Source organism: Galleria mellonella, unplaced genomic scaffold (assembly GCF_026898425.1).
Source record: "Galleria mellonella isolate WM207_F2 unplaced genomic scaffold, CSIRO_AGI_GalMel_v1 utg78, whole genome shotgun sequence".
In the NCBI taxonomy this organism is placed as follows: Eukaryota; Metazoa; Arthropoda; class Insecta; order Lepidoptera; family Pyralidae; genus Galleria; species Galleria mellonella.
Window position 1 is genome coordinate 16,142 of NW_026442151.1, and position 16,257 is coordinate 32,398.

Here is a 16,257-nt window from a genome sequence, read left to right on the forward strand (position 1 = left end):
ATTAATAATTGCAAATTATCAGCGTATAGTATAAGAGTAGCTAAGAATACTGATGGATGTGGAGTTTTACGGAAGACCAATAATGTTATTTACAATTTAAATATTTTATTACGTGCAATGTTACAAAGATTATTTTAGTAACAAGACACAAGTATTTTTTATTTTTCTAATTAATTAAGCTGTAGGTCTATAGCCGTTTACAACTTCTTTCTTACAAATACTAGTGAAGAAATTTATAAAAATTGAGAAAAGTAAATTAATTAAATTGTGGCACGTCAGCTGTTAGATCACACCAATCAGATAATAATTGATAGACACGAACCGTTTAACGGTGAGCACGAAAATAAGTAGAAAATCAGTTGATTGTAAAAAAATTATTGTATATGGTTAGTGGCACATTCAGTGGGTCTTTCATTACTAATTTTTCATTACGGAATGTCGGCGACAAAACGTAGTAGTCCCATTTAAATTCCGTAGCGAATTAGTGAGTGACTTTTATCCTCACTTTTATTTAAAGAATATTCGATCTTCAGTTCGCGTAACGTGATCGTTAATATTAAATATGTTTATTCACTACTACCGATACTTACCGTATAGTATACGGTCAATATCAATATTATAAATGGGAATGATTTAATTGTTTGTTTGTAATAATTGAATTCAAAATATATTCAATAGATTTTAAAAAATCCTTTACCAATGGATAGCCACATTATCAGAGAAGTAAGATAGGTATATATTAATTTCAAAAATTCTATCTACCCATGAGAAGCCGGATCACTAGTAGATATATAAACGAAACGTTGATACTAGCACTAGATAAAATGTTTTGTTTAATCCGTAAATTACATTTTATTTTTTCTATGGTTTAATGAGTTGTCATTTGTACCATACTACAATGCGAGGAGTATAGGATACTGCTTAATGCCAGTGCCACGTAATGTAAGACACGACTAACTGTCAAAGTCAAAATTGTTGCAGTTTTGAGATAATATTGCTGTCATTATTTACGAAATATTAAAAACTAATATAATTTTTTACAAATTTCATTATTTTTCGTCCTCATGGGTTCCTCCCATAGTACAGAAGTGCCAGGGGGTGGATCAGAAGGTTATCATATTTTGCGGGTTCGTTTTGTTATCATTTATGTACTTGTTGCAACTTTTTACATTAGTCTGATTAAACACACTGGATTTGTTGTAACAGGTACAAGACGGTTCTCCAGGACAAAAGGCAAGACTTGAAGCATTTTTTGATTTTATCGTCGCAATAGAAAATACTAGATTGGATCAAGACAATGACACATTGAAGGAGTTGTTAAAAAAGAATGTTGGTAATTCTATAAAAATGCTTATATATAGCAGTAAAACTCAGTCAGTTCGAGAACTAACGATTACTCCTAGTGATAACTGGGGTGGTCAAGGCTTGCTTGGTGTTAGTATACGATTTTGTTCATTCGAGGGGGCCAATGAAAATGTGTGGCATGTATTGGTAAGTTTAATTACAATTATATTTAAACACATTGACTAAATTAACAGTATTTATTTTTATTTAAATTTGAATGTTTAAAATTTTATTATTATTTTAGGAAGTACATCCCACTTCTCCAGCTGAGTTGGCTGGTCTTCGACCATTTTCTGACTACATAATTGGGGCAGACTCTATTATGCATGAGAGTGAAGATTTTTTCACTTTAATAGAGGCACATGAAGGTCGAGCTCTTAAGTTATATGTTTATAATGTCAATGATGATACATGTAGAGAGGTCCAGATTACACCCAATCACAACTGGGGCGGAGAGGGTAGTTTAGGTTGTGGTATTGGTTATGGTTATCTCCATAGAATACCCATCAGAAATGTACCACATTCTGCTCCACAAAATATGCCTGTTATGGTTTGTATAATTTCTGTTTAATATTTGAATATTCTTTGACACTGTTTATTTGCTGATTTCAAGTATATAATCCATAATAATTTTATAATTTTTCAATTGACTTAAAAAATAAGGAAAGTTCATAATACAGTTGTATTTTGTTTTAATATTTGTTACCTCATAACTGACAGTTTTAGACTAATTTGGAAAATTCTTTTTTTATCTAAAAGTTATACTCTGAAATAGATCCCATAGAAATTGTATTAAATTGGTTCAATAGTTTATTAACAATAAGGTTTATAAATAACTGATTAATAATATGTTTTGTATCTATTTACCAAAAAATATTTATAAAATTGAAAATAATATTTATTTATTATAATCAAATCAAATATAATAACTTTTATTGTCTTTTTGTAGTTACATATTAACTACTACTAGTACTGTAGTTAAATTTACCTATTTTAATAGTGTGATCTAAATACATTGATGAGAGATGGGAGTAGTATAAGTGTAATATTTTTATTTTGTATTATAACATGAAGGTGGCAAACAAGCAATAATGTCACTGAGTTTGTATTTAAGTGTATTAAAATATTTGTAACCGTTTCAGACTTCATCACCAAATCAAAACATACAACAAAATATCGTGTCTGGTGTTCAAAATTTAAACATAACCGAGGAAAAAACTCCTTTGGTTAACACTTCACAGGTGTCACATGTACAAATGGAACATAACACTAATGTCCCTCCACCATTTTTGTCTGGTGTTCCAATGGTGAATCCAGTTACTTACAATACTGGAGTACCACAGTCATTTTCACAAGAGCAAGTTGTCACTCAACCAGTGACCCCACAGCAACCAGTTTCTCAGGCACAGTCAGTTGTATCCAATATGGCTGCTTATTCCAGTAGTAAGTGTGTTATTATTATTATTTTTTTTTATGGAAAAGTTTTTATTATTATTATTTTTTTATCTTTCATGTTTTTGTTTTTCAGATTTTGCAGATGCTACATTGACCAACTTAGGAAGTATACCATCTGTATCTAATATGCAACCACCAGCTCCATTACCAAGTTTGCCTGGCATTCCAATGAACCAACCTCAGCCTTATATACCAATGATGCCTAATTATAATCAGCCACCTGTTGCAGTTTCACAATCAACTCCTTATGCTCAAAATATACCAAATTTAGTTCCAACTTTTAATATGAGCAATTTTCCTCCTCCAATGCAACCACCACCTATATCTAGTGGTATTCCTGTAGTGACGCCTGTCTCATTACCAGGAATGCCGCCATTAACAGTTAGTGCTACATTGCCTGTATCTACTATGAAAGAAATACATCATCAACAATCATTACAACAACAGGATTTATTATCGTGAAATTAAATTAAAATTGTTGGCCTTTAAATATTATTGTTAAGCAGAACATTCATTTAATTGCTATTTAATTTTGTATCGTTATGTTCTGACCATGTACAATAAATACGAATTTCTCATGTTTATTGTTAATGCTATATATTTTGTGCAATATGTATACATGTTTAATTCTACCAACTGATTTTTAATTGAATTCAGTTAATTTAGAGAAGTTCATTAATAATAAATGTATACCAATAATGTGGATATATATGTTACAATTGAAATAGTTTTGATTTCTTTATCACACATTTCCACAATTATTTTTTTTAAGTGTACTTTTAACTAAAAGTAAATAAAAGTAAAGTATCAAATAATTTGTTTTATTTAGTATATTAATGTAATAATAATTTAATAATAATTTGCACGTAAAATATTTGTTAATAGTCTCAAGCTATGGTATTATCTGATATGTGTTCTAATTTGAAAGTGGACAATTGACTTTCTTCAATAGGCTTTTCGGAATCTAAAGCGAGGTTGTTGTGGCCACATGTTAGATTAAATGCATCGCTGTAGAATACTCCGCCAGCCATTTCAGATAGCCTTCGTCGGCGGCGTGTGTCCTTGTTGTCTGTCAAATTGGGCGGGCGAACACTTGAACTGCGTCTGCTTCCAGAACCCAGAAGCGATGACACGCGTAACATTTTCTATAAAACATTATTAAGATATTATTGTTTATATAAAAAATTATAAATATATACAAAAATGAAAATAAAAGAAAAATGTACTACAATTGTCATTCGGATCGACTTGATTATTTTTAAAGATAAAATATTTAATGACAAGGTTATTTTTATCAACCCTCGAGCATAAGATTACCCACAATTACTCCTCAACTTCTACATAATAGAAAGAGGAAAGATTTGATTTTTTATTTGTAATTGATAAACTTATAAAATATTAAATTGAGTTTTAAATTTCTTTCATCTATAGAAAGCTATACTGGGATCGTTTTAGTCGCTCCATTTATCTTAACCTATCTCTAAAATTTAAATTTGATATCTCAGCGACATCTTAAGTCTAAGGACCAATATGAATTAAATTTATAAAAAGTTCGACATAAACCTATTTATTATTTAGTTTGTGATGATCCATAAAATAATTATTTTGTGAAATCATCAATTTAAAATTAGATTAAGAAAAAAGTTTATAAAAATAGGGTCTTAGTATCAACCCTATTATCACCGTGTAACATGGGCCATATCTTATTTAAATATACCATGCGAAACCGGAGCAAGTTGTTATTTTACTAATATAAAAGGAAAAAAAATATTTCTCACCTTTATTTTAACTGGCAATGAAGTTAGCAATTTAATTACAGGCGGTGATATCATATCTATAGGAACATAAGCTGGATTCGTCACGCCTGTGATTACTGACACGATCAGTCCGACCAGTAACGTGGTTGCACAGCCTAGACCCGAGTACCACAGATAGGATATGCGGAATAACCAAAATACCGCCTCGTCTCTGGGTTCCCTGTAAATAGTAGATAACAATTTAATTGTTATAGGTGTTTTGTGAGAGAGAACATCTATTGGTAGATATTATTAGGTATTTACCTATAAAAAATATAAATTGGCATGTCGCATTTACTTTAGATTCTCCTATACTAATCTTTTATTATAGTACATACTACCACATTATAAATAGTACATTACTGCAGCGACCGGCAAGAGAGGCATTGATGGACGAACGTGTGAATGTGGGCCGAGGGGAACCCGAGGCACACATACGTGAGTCCATCAATGCCTAGTTGCGGCCAAGGCTTGTATAGTACTTTTCTCAAATAATGCGTGGAAATTATTCAAATTCACGTTATGTTTCATTAAAATTGTGCATTTTAGCATTGAATAGATGACCCAAAGCGTTGTAGGCTTCACTTTCTTGGCGAGTTCGCCGAAATAAACCAGAAAAACATTTTCGGATAAGGATTTCGATTTTCTTTCATTCTTCCATTGAACAAAATTTTCATAGATTTTCGAATATTTTTTTTTAGATTTTGACGGCAACAAGTTTTCTACTACGGCTCTTGCTGCCTCTTGAATTTCAGGTGGCGTTAAAATAATTTCATTACACTCATTGTCTTCATTTGAACTCATTTTGTCAAATACAAAAGTATTTAAAACCAATGACGAAGTTGATGAACAACTAATAACAATAGTTTTTTACGCGCCAAAGTATTATTTTTTTTTCACTAAACAGCTTTCTATGTGCAAGCCAGTTCGTAATTTAAATTAAACCTTTGATAAGTTACCTCTTTGATCGCCATGTTGCGGAGTCGAAGATCGTTCCATTTTTAAATTACACGACAAATATGATTTTACATAGTAATTTATTCGCGCGGGAAACGTTTAAAAAAGCGGGAGTGTTTTTTGATCTTCTTTAAATTAATTTTATTTTTATTTATATAAGGATTAGTCTTTTTTATATATTGTGTATTAGATTGTATATTTAATTGTATATTTTGTAGTAATAGTGTTTGTTGCTGTAAATATTGGTAAGTAAATTACCTATATTAACATTATGGATCCACCTATAGACCCTGGGGGGACAACCCCCCAGGTGTCTGCAAATATAACTATTCCATTCAATAATAGTTTTGATATATTGGGTGAATCTAGTATGGACACAGATGGTTCTAGCGTTGCAAGTTCTAAACGTAAGCGAGTACGTGGTGAACGTCGCATTTGCAAACATTGCAATAAAAAACGAAGGAGGCACACCAAGGGCCTTGAATCTAAAATTAAAGATAGTGATTGTCAATGTATTGAAGATGAGAATCAAACTCAAGTATCAATACCAGTTGTAAACAATACCGAGTCTGTTAAACCTGCTTCTCCACCCAGTACTTTAAGCAGAACTTTGTACAATGCCGAGGATATAGCACCTTATGTCGTTCATGTACAAAAAAATGAAACACATCCTAATGATAACACTACATTACATCCTATTGCATTTGGTCGCTTTTTACACACTAATAAGATAAATAATATAGTGAATGGTAGCCTCAAAGGAATAGGAAGAAACCGTTTATCGCTTTCTTTCTCAAATTTTGAAAATGCAAATGCATTTTTAAATAATAGTAACTTAGAGACACATAATTTTAAGGCATTTATACCTTCTTTCCATGTAACCCGTATGGGAATTGTGAGGGGTATTCCTAAAGATTGGACAGAAGAGGAAGTAATCCAAAATATATCAGTACCGATAGGTTGTGGGAAAATTCTAAAAACCAGAAGAATAAAGAAAAAGACAATTAATGAAGGACAACCAAGTTTTATTAATACTGAAACCATTGTTATCACTTTTGATGGACAAATATTGCCAAAAAGAGTATTTATGTTTTACACATCATTAACTGTAGATTTGTACATTTACCCTACTATCCAATGCTATAACTGCTGTAGGTTCGGACATGTCAAGATGCAGTGTCGTTCAAATCCTCGGTGTTATAAATGCAGGCAAAATCATACAGGTGATAAATGTGAAGTAGATGAGGAAAATGTTTCTTGTATCTTGTGTAATGGTTCTCATTCAGCAATTAGTAAAAAATGTCCTGAATATGCACGTCAGAAAGCCATTAAAGAAACAATGGCCCATAGTTGTGTTTCTTATGCTGAAGCATCAAAATTTCATCCTCCAACTTCTAAACTATATTCAGATGTATTAACATCATCATCTCCTTCCAATAAATCTCATTTTCAATCTTCTTTCCTTAAAGAGAAATCATCATTACCACATATACAATCATCATATAAAAAAACAGTTACACTTAAACCACGCTCTCCTCAAAAAATACAACAAGGATATGATCGTTCTGCCCATGAAGCCATAGTTAAGGAATATAATATTCCTGCTCCCTCTAATGGTTGTGCATTATCATCAAATAATATTGACAATAATCAATCCATCATTGATATTATTCTCATGCTTATTAAAGTGTTATCGCAATCAAAAATGATACAAACAACTTTACCACCGTCCAACGATGCCATGTACAATGTATTTTCTCAATTATTAACTTCTCACAATGGATTACAAAGTCCAAATAATTCAGTGGAACTGTCGTAGCATAACAAATAAGAAATCAGACTTATTTTATTTGATTAATAAATATAATCCTTTTATAATAGCTCTACAAGAGACTTGGTTAAAGCCAGGATATCCTTTTAGGATTTCAGGCTTTACAAGTCTCCGTGATGATAGAGCTGACGGATATGGCGGTGTTGCCATATTGGTCAAAAACTCCCTTCTTTTTTCTTCTTTTTCGCTTCCTGTATATAGCGGCATTAATGCAGCTGCTATAATTATAAATGGTATCTGTTTTGTTACTTTATATATTCCTGATCCTACATGCCAAATATATTCACAACTAGAACAATTATTTTCAATTTTACCTAAACCTTTTCTCGTAATGGGCGATTTTAATGCTCAGCACCAATCGTGGGGCAGTTCTACTTCTAATTTTTATGGTGGAAAACTCCTGACGATAATTGACACTTACAACTTATGTATTATTAACTCAGATGTACCGACACGTAGAACTGCACCGAATGAAGGGTTTAGTGCTCCTGATATTTCAATATGTTCTTCTGATTTAGCTTCTTCACTGTCGTGGTATCCTCATTCCTCTACCTTCGGAAGCGATCACTTTCCCCTCATTCTTTCTTTTCCAATTTCCATTCCCTCAAGTCGAAAGAGTGGTCCTCGACTTAAATATAATTTATCAAATGTAGACTGGAATATTTACAAACAATATTTAGATAATAAAATATCGGAGTTACCTATTGTTTATCATGGAAATGAACATCAATGTTGTAATGACTTGATAATTAATATGAAGGAGGTTGCTGATTTATTATTTCCTGTTAAAAATAGTGCTTCAGGGAAAATTCCCTCCCCACCTTGGTGGGACAAAGATTGTACGGAAGCAATTAAAAATCGTAAAGAGGCTGAAAAAAATTATAATAATTACATGACATCAGAAAATTTTGAAATTTACACCGCAGTTTCACGTTCTACTCGAAAACTACTGAAAAAAAAGAAATTGGAAGGTTGGAGAAGATTTTGTTCTTCTATCTGTCCAGAAGTTAATTCATCAGTCGTTTGGAATAATATTAAAAGATTCAGATCTGCCTTCAGTGATCATACATCACGTTCTGCACTCGATTTAACTTTAGCGAATAAATTTTTAGATCGCCTTGCTCCTAGTTATGTGCCGGAATGCCTTTACAATATTTCTCTATCCGTCTCTGACGAATTATCCGAACTTGAGTCTCCTTTTACTCTTGTAGAACTTAAAGGTGTTCTAGCTTGTATTAAAGACTCTGCACCGGGAGAAGACGGTATACCGTATTCCTTTTTTAAAAATGCTAGCGATGCGACATTAATTTACTTTTTAAATATAATTAATTCCATAATTATTTCGGGAAATATACCTACTTCATGGAAGTCTCAGATTATTATACCATTTCTAAAGCCTCATAAACCACCTTCTGAACCATCTTCATACCGTCCTGTTGCACTTTCCTCTGTCTTACTAAAGCTAGCTGAACATTTAGTGAAGAACCGTCTAGAATGGTTTTTAGAAAGTAATAACTTACTATCCCCGAACCAGTTTGGTTTTAGGAAAGGTAAGAGCACCTTAGATAATGTGAGCGTTCTTATTTCAGATATTCATATAGCTTTCTCACAAAATTTGTCAATCCTCTCAGCCTTTTTAGATATAAATTCTGCCTATGATAATGTAATAATTTCTATTTTAAAAACTAAATTACAAGCTTTAAATGTACCGGTAATGCTTTCTAATTTCATTATTAATATTTTATCAGAAAGAACAATACATATGGATCTAGATGAAGATACCAAATTATCTAGAACAGTATGGAAAGGCCTTCCACAAGGATCTGTTCTCAGTCCAATTTTATTCAACATATACACATACGATCTAGAATCATTCCTTGATAAATCCGTAAAAATTCTACAATATGCTGATGATCTCTTATTATATTTTATTGCGAAGTCCATAGAACCTGCTTCTGCCAAATTATCTGATTCATTACATATGTTAAAAACGTGGTTAGATGCAAATGGTCTTAATCTTTCTGTAACCAAGAGTAGTGTAGTTTTGTTTTCAAGAATGAGATCACCGCAACAAATTAAGGTGCTTTATGATAACTCATACATTCCTATAAAGACTGAAATTAAATTTTTAGGTATCGTGCTAGATAATAAATTAACAGGTCTGTCCCACTGTAATTATATTTCCACGAAATGTGAGCGTAACCTCAACATTCTTAGGTGCCTTGCTGGAGTTTGGTGGGGAGCACATCCCGTTTCACTAAAACTTGCTTATAATGGTCTTATAAGGAGTGTCATTGATTATGGAACTTTTTTGTTAGCTCCAGGAAGTTCATTTGCTTTTAAGAAATTGGATTTAATTCAATCAAAGGCCTTGAGGATTATCTCTGGAGCAATGAAATCAAGTCCAATCAATGCTTTACAGCTCGAAGTCGGTGATCCACCTTTGGTTTTAAGAAGGCAATATTTATCTGATCGCTTCTTTTTTCGTTGTTTACAATTATCTGATCATCCGCTTATTCAAAAGTTATCTCAACTATATATCTTTATTTCGTCTTCATCTTATTGGAAACATAAAAAACCTCCATGTTTAATACAAAGTTATGAAAAATATAAATCCATAGAATCTCCCACTTTTACATCGTCCTGTTTTCCCATTTATAAATGCTCATATCAATCTTTAGTTTTATCTCCTAATATTAAATATGATTTTGGGTTATCAAAAAATGATTCAGAATTGAATGCCAAATTTATGTTTATAACTGACATTGAATGGAATGAATGGCACTACATCTTTACTGATGCATCAAAACCAGACAATAGCGGTTGTGTAGGTGTGGGTGTGTTTCATTCACAATTTAATATCGTTCAAAAAATTAAACTTCCACCGGAATCTTCAGTTTTTACCGGGGAATGCTATGGTATTTTAAAAGCTGTAGAATATATACTTTTAATGAAATTACATAAGGCAATAGTTTTCACTGACTCTATGAGCTCTTTGCAAGCTCTAGCCAAATATCCGTTTAAATCAAAACCAGTTTATCCCATTATTTGTGACATAAGACAAAGTCTTTATCTTTGCATGTTGAGAAGGTATTCCGTTTCTTTTGCCTGGTTACCAGGACACAGTGGTATTAGCGGCAATGACAAAGCTGACCTTATTGCAAGAGAGGCTGTAACTTGTGGTGATATGTATCCGTATCATAATTACTGTAGTGACCTAGCTTGTCTCCCAAAAATATATTTAAGGTATGCCTGGAAGGAATATTGGGAAAAAACAAGTACAATAAAAGGAAGATTTTATCGCCTTATACAACCCGATATTCCTTTCAAACCATGGTTTTGTAAATTAAAGCTTGGAAAGACCGCAACAACTATTATAACTCGTATGCGTCTAGGTCACGTATGCACACCTTCTCATTTATACAAGCTTGGTATTGTACAAAGTTCGTCGTGTAATTGCGGTGCTGAAGTGGCGGACTTGAATCATATATTCTTCTCATGTTCTAAATTTGACCACACCTCCCTTTTTAATCATCTCCGATCCATCCGTGTTCCATTCCCAACTTCTATTCTTACTCTACTTTCTTCCAATGATCCTATTATCTATAAAATACTATCTTCATATATATATGATAACAATATTAAGATTTAGTTATATTACATGAATACATTTATAGTTGCATCAATTGCTTTTCCTATATATTTATAAGTATATTCTCATATGTACAAGTATATCCTTCATATCCTATAAATATCCTAGACCTAATCCTTATCCTTTCTAAATTCGTTTGTGTTAGGTATTTTTATTACTATTATCGTTTCCCCGTTTTGTTCTTGGCAAAATACCCTAATATCGGGGTGAACGCCACATAAGAAAGAAAAAAAAAAAAAAAAAAAAACACGACAGATATGGATTTTCATATAACTATTGCCGGCCGCTGCTCGACGAGTACCGCAAGTTCGATTTATCTCGAAGAAGGTTGTCAAAATAATGCTCAAATTTCCAAGCATGTTTGAGAAAAAACTATTTTTGAAACATCTTTTATGAATAATAAAATTAAAGGTCCATCAGATCTATTGAGACTTAAGATGATCATGAAAGCAGATCGGTTAGCCTATCGTGATGAATTCATGGCCCACCTGTAATTCAACACGATGGTTACCAAGGAGAACCGCGTGGAGATTAGTCCCCATTACTAATAATCCCTTTCCCTCAAGGTAAATAGATTAAGCAAATATCTACCTAGATATGAAATATGTACACGTTTCTGTGGATATGAGTACCTCGTAGATTCGTATTAGTTAGATCTCCGAATCTTTTAAAACCCTTATTGATTATAATTAGGTGTTAAGAAAGAATTACAATTCGAAAACCAGTTCTACTTAGTAGGTAGGTAATCTATTTATAAAAAAAGCTTAATAGTTATTGGACTGGTTGCCATAACTTTGTATAGAAAAGTATTATTACATATCTATTAAGCAAAGGAGGTAGGTAGCGTTTATGCTCTACAACAAGTTTACGATTTTATAAGCAAAATTACCTCGATGAAACTAAGTGAAAAGAATAAAGATGATATTATTAGGGTGAATATGCCGTCTATGTATATTGCCGCTATAATCTAAGATTGTCGCGTACAAAACTACTACAACAATTAGGCGCATTATAAGGCATTGCCTTCGATTGAATCATAGAAGTTCTGACCTTGAAAGAAGGACTATAACCCGCACGACTTACGACACGGCACCCTAGACATTGCGATAGGTACGAGTATGGTATTGTCGCTGAGTAATTTATAAATTAGAATGTCATGTCATATACGTTTGAATGCTTTCTCTACATCTTGAAATACTCGTATTGTCTATGTACCTATCAGCTGTGGTTTATCGGGGTTGTTGTTTTTAAATGAATAACCTCAAATTTTACACTTTTGGACTAAGTCTAAATAATTAAACCTGGGGGCGTGATGGTTTAAAGTTGTTACCATAAATAGTTCAGGTTTAACGTAAAACTACGTTTTACGTGTAATATGAATTTTAAATAAACCAGGTCGAATGTAGGTTTAGACCAGGTTTAATAGTTAGACCACGTTTTCTAATAAGACGGGAATTGTTTGTATAGTTTCTGAAATAGTAGACGTTAAATTTTTTTGTAGACAACGTGCGAAAATACCTAGGGCCTTACATAATGATAAAACAGTAGTCTACTGTTAGGCGTTTGTCCTGGGCCTAATTTCGAGAGGATAATGATTTCCCAATTTCCACGAGTCAGGAAAGTTGCCAGTACCTATGGTACTATTATAACATGGCTTATCACTTTCGAAGTCTGTTAAAAATAAAAAAATAAAAATCTAGCCTACAAAATTATTAAAGAAAAAGTTTTAACAGTTATTGTCTATTTATTTGAAAAACAAATTCCTTAACTAAAAATAAATATTTAATAAAAAAAATATTGGGGTTACATGCAAGAACAATACCGATATACTCGTAGATCATAAAGATAAGCACAGAATTAGCGCTGAATGATTTAAATAGCGACAGGTCTCGGAAACAGTATGCGACTCCTGAATGCCCTTCAAACTGAAGGGTAAAGTTTACAAAAGTATAAGACCTATCCTTTATGAATCTGAATGTTGGCTCATAAAGATGATGGTTTGAAAGACGACACGTGACAGAGATGCGAAAATTAAGATGTTATGTATAGGGAGACAAGGAATAACAGAATTGGAAATAAGTGTACGGGAAGTCGAAAACAGAGAAGTTGCAAATTAATAGAATGAATGTCTTGGTATGGTTAAGTCATGCGCAGAAATGAAAGCCATGTTTTAAAGAACGTGAAAAATTTTCATAAAATGGATAAATGTGAAGGAAGAAGACGGAAGAAGAAGGGTGGATGGACCATGTAAAAAATCATATGCATTAAAGAGAAGTGAGTCCGGGAATGACAGTTGACAGAAATTTATGGAAGAAGAAGACATACTGCGCCGATCCCAAATAAATGGGAAAAGGCAAAGTAGTGATAACATGCATTTTTTCTGATCTTATAAAAATAGTTATTGATATTATACTTTACGTGTGATAAATATGTGTTTGATTTTGAATACAACCCTCGGTGGAAAATGGAAGACGCGAAGGTGATACTTGTGCCACTTGAGCTCCACCCCCGGCTGTCAATACTAATAGAAGGCCGAGAATCCCGCCAGTAATAGCACCCTGTGTAACATAGAATATAATTAAAATTATAAGCAAAAAACTATGCAGTGGGATCAACGTGGGAGATATACTTACAGAGTGAAATCGAAGTCGTTAGCCTTACGTAAAGGTAAGAATCTGCCTATGCTATAGAATATACTAGGATTGAAAAATCGTAAATCAAAAATTAAAAAAACGAAAAAAATGTTCACCCTTTCTTACTATATACTACTTTATGTAGGTGACCATATTTGATCATAATTTTTTGTTCTTTATTGACCCGTCTTCTTTTAGAAAATACATTTAGTGTCACCAGAGCACAATTTGGAAGATTTGGATTTCACTCTGTAATAAAACATATATATTGCAAAATTTGTCAAAATCAGGAATTGGCGAAGACATAGAGTAACATAGATACCTAGTAGAATTATAGGACGTGTTTTGAAAGGTGAAAATAAAATGATAAACCAGCCTGCGTTATACGTTGGCGAGGTATCAGCGACAGATGATGGATGAGGATGAAAGTGGGTCCGTTAACCTTACGTAATAAATTCCAAAAGAATTAACCACGTTGGTTTTCAGTGGGAACGTTTCAATGAAATTGTTAGACTTCATTACTAAGAATCCTCCTCCCCCCAAATTATGCTTAGGACGTTACTTACACATGAGGAATTATAGGTACATTTTATTTTTGTAAAGTTGAAACTGGGGAAAATATCCGATAGCTCTAGCTCATGAACCATAAAAAAAGAACAACTTTCTGCAGTAGGTAAGTAGATACTATTTAATGTACGGTTGTCATGAAATAAAATCAACATATTAGAATAGTACTATAAAATCCTCTTTTAAAATATCTCATATCTCAAGGCAAGTATCCTTTGTATGCATGTATAATATTTGATACCTAGGCCTATACTTCATAAGACGATACCAATTCTTTGTCATAAGTCTATTAGCAGCTTATAACATAATATTCGGTTACCTTAGCATTAGCCCATGGGAACAGCATTCCAAGAGTAAAAAGACCGAGTGAGACACCTCCCGTCATGCCATTAAACGAGACCGCCAACTGCAACAGCGGCCCGAGTCGTTCCACTGCAAACACGAGCGCGAAGGATAATAGCCCACAGACTACACATATCCAACGGGCTACCTGTAATCACAATCAACGTTATGACTGTTGGTTAACGATATTATAATAATAATATTATAACGATATTATAATAAACAGATTTTTTATGATACTCAGAATGGGAATCAAGCTGACGGCCCATCTGCGTGACGGCCCAAAGTGGTAATCGTCACCTATAGGTATGAACAGTTACTATTTCAGCCATTAACTGTCCATTGCAAATATATGCCTTCCCCACAAGGGGAGTTTTGCCAGTAGTTGCCACGCTTGGCAGGTGGGTTGGCAACTGCAGTTAGATTTTTAGAGATGTTTTAAAAGGGATGCTGCCTTATTTTATGGGAAATGAGTGATTTAGTGAGAAATGAATGGTTTCTCCGCCTGCGCTAACGGGATACGTTGGCAGAGCACCAGTGAAGGATGATCGATGAGAATGAAAACAGGCCAGTTAGCCTATCATAATGAATTCATCAGGAATTAACCATAATAGTTTCCAGGGGGAAACGCGAGGAGGTCGACCTGGTTGGGTATATTGCTAGCAATGGGATTCTCAGTCTCTATTACTAACAGTCCCTTTCCCTCCGCACAGATTCAGAGGGACGCTGCTGCCTGCTGCATCGCTTCCTTAGTCGCCCTTTACGATACTCACGAAAGGAAGAGGTGGTCCATTCTATGCCAGGGCACACACGGTGATAGGTATGAATAGTATCATTGACATAATATATAGCATAATAGATAGCGTGGTGCCCATGGTATTTCTACTGCGTTGCCATTCCTGAGGACTACGTTACAAGTGTTTCTAAAATGAAACCTGAAGATGGCGTTACATTAGCTCCATTATAATATTTTAAAAACGTATTTTTCAGTTTATTTCAGAGCGTATAACTTTGTCTTACTTAAATAAATAATTGATGTGATTATTTACTTTAGGTGTTCATTCGAATAAATTTATACTACAATATGTGTTTCACACTCACATAATATAAAAAGTTACACAAAAAAGTTTCATGTACGATCAATTCTATGTACTATAATCATTGATCATGGTTGCGACGACACATTCACGTTCACCGGTAATTTTGAATGTAAGTATAGTTGTAATTGTAGAATTAGGTAGTTAGGTAATAAGTATTAAGTAATTATTATATCAATGATAATTGTAAAAGTACTAGTTATTACCCGCGGCGTCGTCTGCGCAAAATTGGGACATATTAATTAAATTAATATTAGTAGTAGTAATTAATTAAATTGAAAAGTAGCTTTGAACTTCTCATTCACTTTTGACTAGTAGTAGTTGGGTCGTTAAGATGTCAAGAGATAACAAACAAATAAACTCATATTCATCTTTATAAATTTTTTTTATTTAATATGGAACGCTAAACAAGCTAACTACTCATCCGATGGAAAGTAGTAACCATCGCCTATAATAGACATGAATAGCACCATGGAGATTATAGAACATACTGGGACGCCTTTCGACAAAACGTATTATCTAAGCCATTCAATTAGTATGTAGAGTGCAAAGAATTTGGCCTTCCCATGATTGCTTTAAAGTT

At 33.2% G+C, this 16,257-nt stretch overlaps 2 protein-coding genes across 2 annotated transcripts in view; one reads left to right on the plus strand and one right to left on the minus strand.

Moving 5' to 3' along the window:
* Positions 1-938: 938 nt before the first annotated feature.
* LOC113517454 (Golgi reassembly-stacking protein 2) lies at positions 939-3,457 on the plus strand. The gene is made up of 5 exons (XM_026902120.3): positions 939-1,127; positions 1,207-1,491; positions 1,589-1,894; positions 2,487-2,787; positions 2,873-3,457. The coding sequence occupies exons 1-5, from the start codon at positions 1,065-1,067 to the stop codon at positions 3,259-3,261; spliced, it is 1,344 nt and encodes a 447-aa protein (XP_026757921.1). The 5' UTR covers positions 939-1,064; the 3' UTR covers positions 3,262-3,457.
* A 142-nt stretch (positions 3,458-3,599) lies between these two features.
* LOC113517453 (sodium-coupled monocarboxylate transporter 1-like) overlaps positions 3,600-16,257 on the minus strand; it is a 38,385-nt gene continuing 25,727 nt past the window's right edge. Inside the window, exons 10-13 of the mRNA XM_026902119.3 lie at positions 14,555-14,725; positions 13,454-13,593; positions 4,578-4,776; positions 3,600-3,944 (exon numbers count right to left, since the gene is read on the minus strand). Coding sequence (XP_026757920.2) covers positions 3,687-3,944; positions 4,578-4,776; positions 13,454-13,593; positions 14,555-14,725 — 768 coding nt within the window. The 3' untranslated portion in view covers positions 3,600-3,686. The remainder of the gene's footprint in view (positions 3,945-4,577; positions 4,777-13,453; positions 13,594-14,554; positions 14,726-16,257) is intronic.

Bases quoted from the DNA above. Each gene is read 5' to 3' on its own strand.
- LOC113517454 (XM_026902120.3), top strand. From the start codon at position 1,065: ATGGGTTCCTCCCATAGTACAGAAGTGCCAGGGGGTGGATCAGAAGGT. The intron at 1,128-1,206 runs GTTCGTTTTGTT...TTGTTGTAACAG, and splicing joins AAGGTTATCATATTTTGCGG to GTACAAGACGGTTCTCCAGG. The intron at 1,492-1,588 runs GTAAGTTTAATT...TTATTATTTTAG, and splicing joins AAAATGTGTGGCATGTATTG to GAAGTACATCCCACTTCTCC.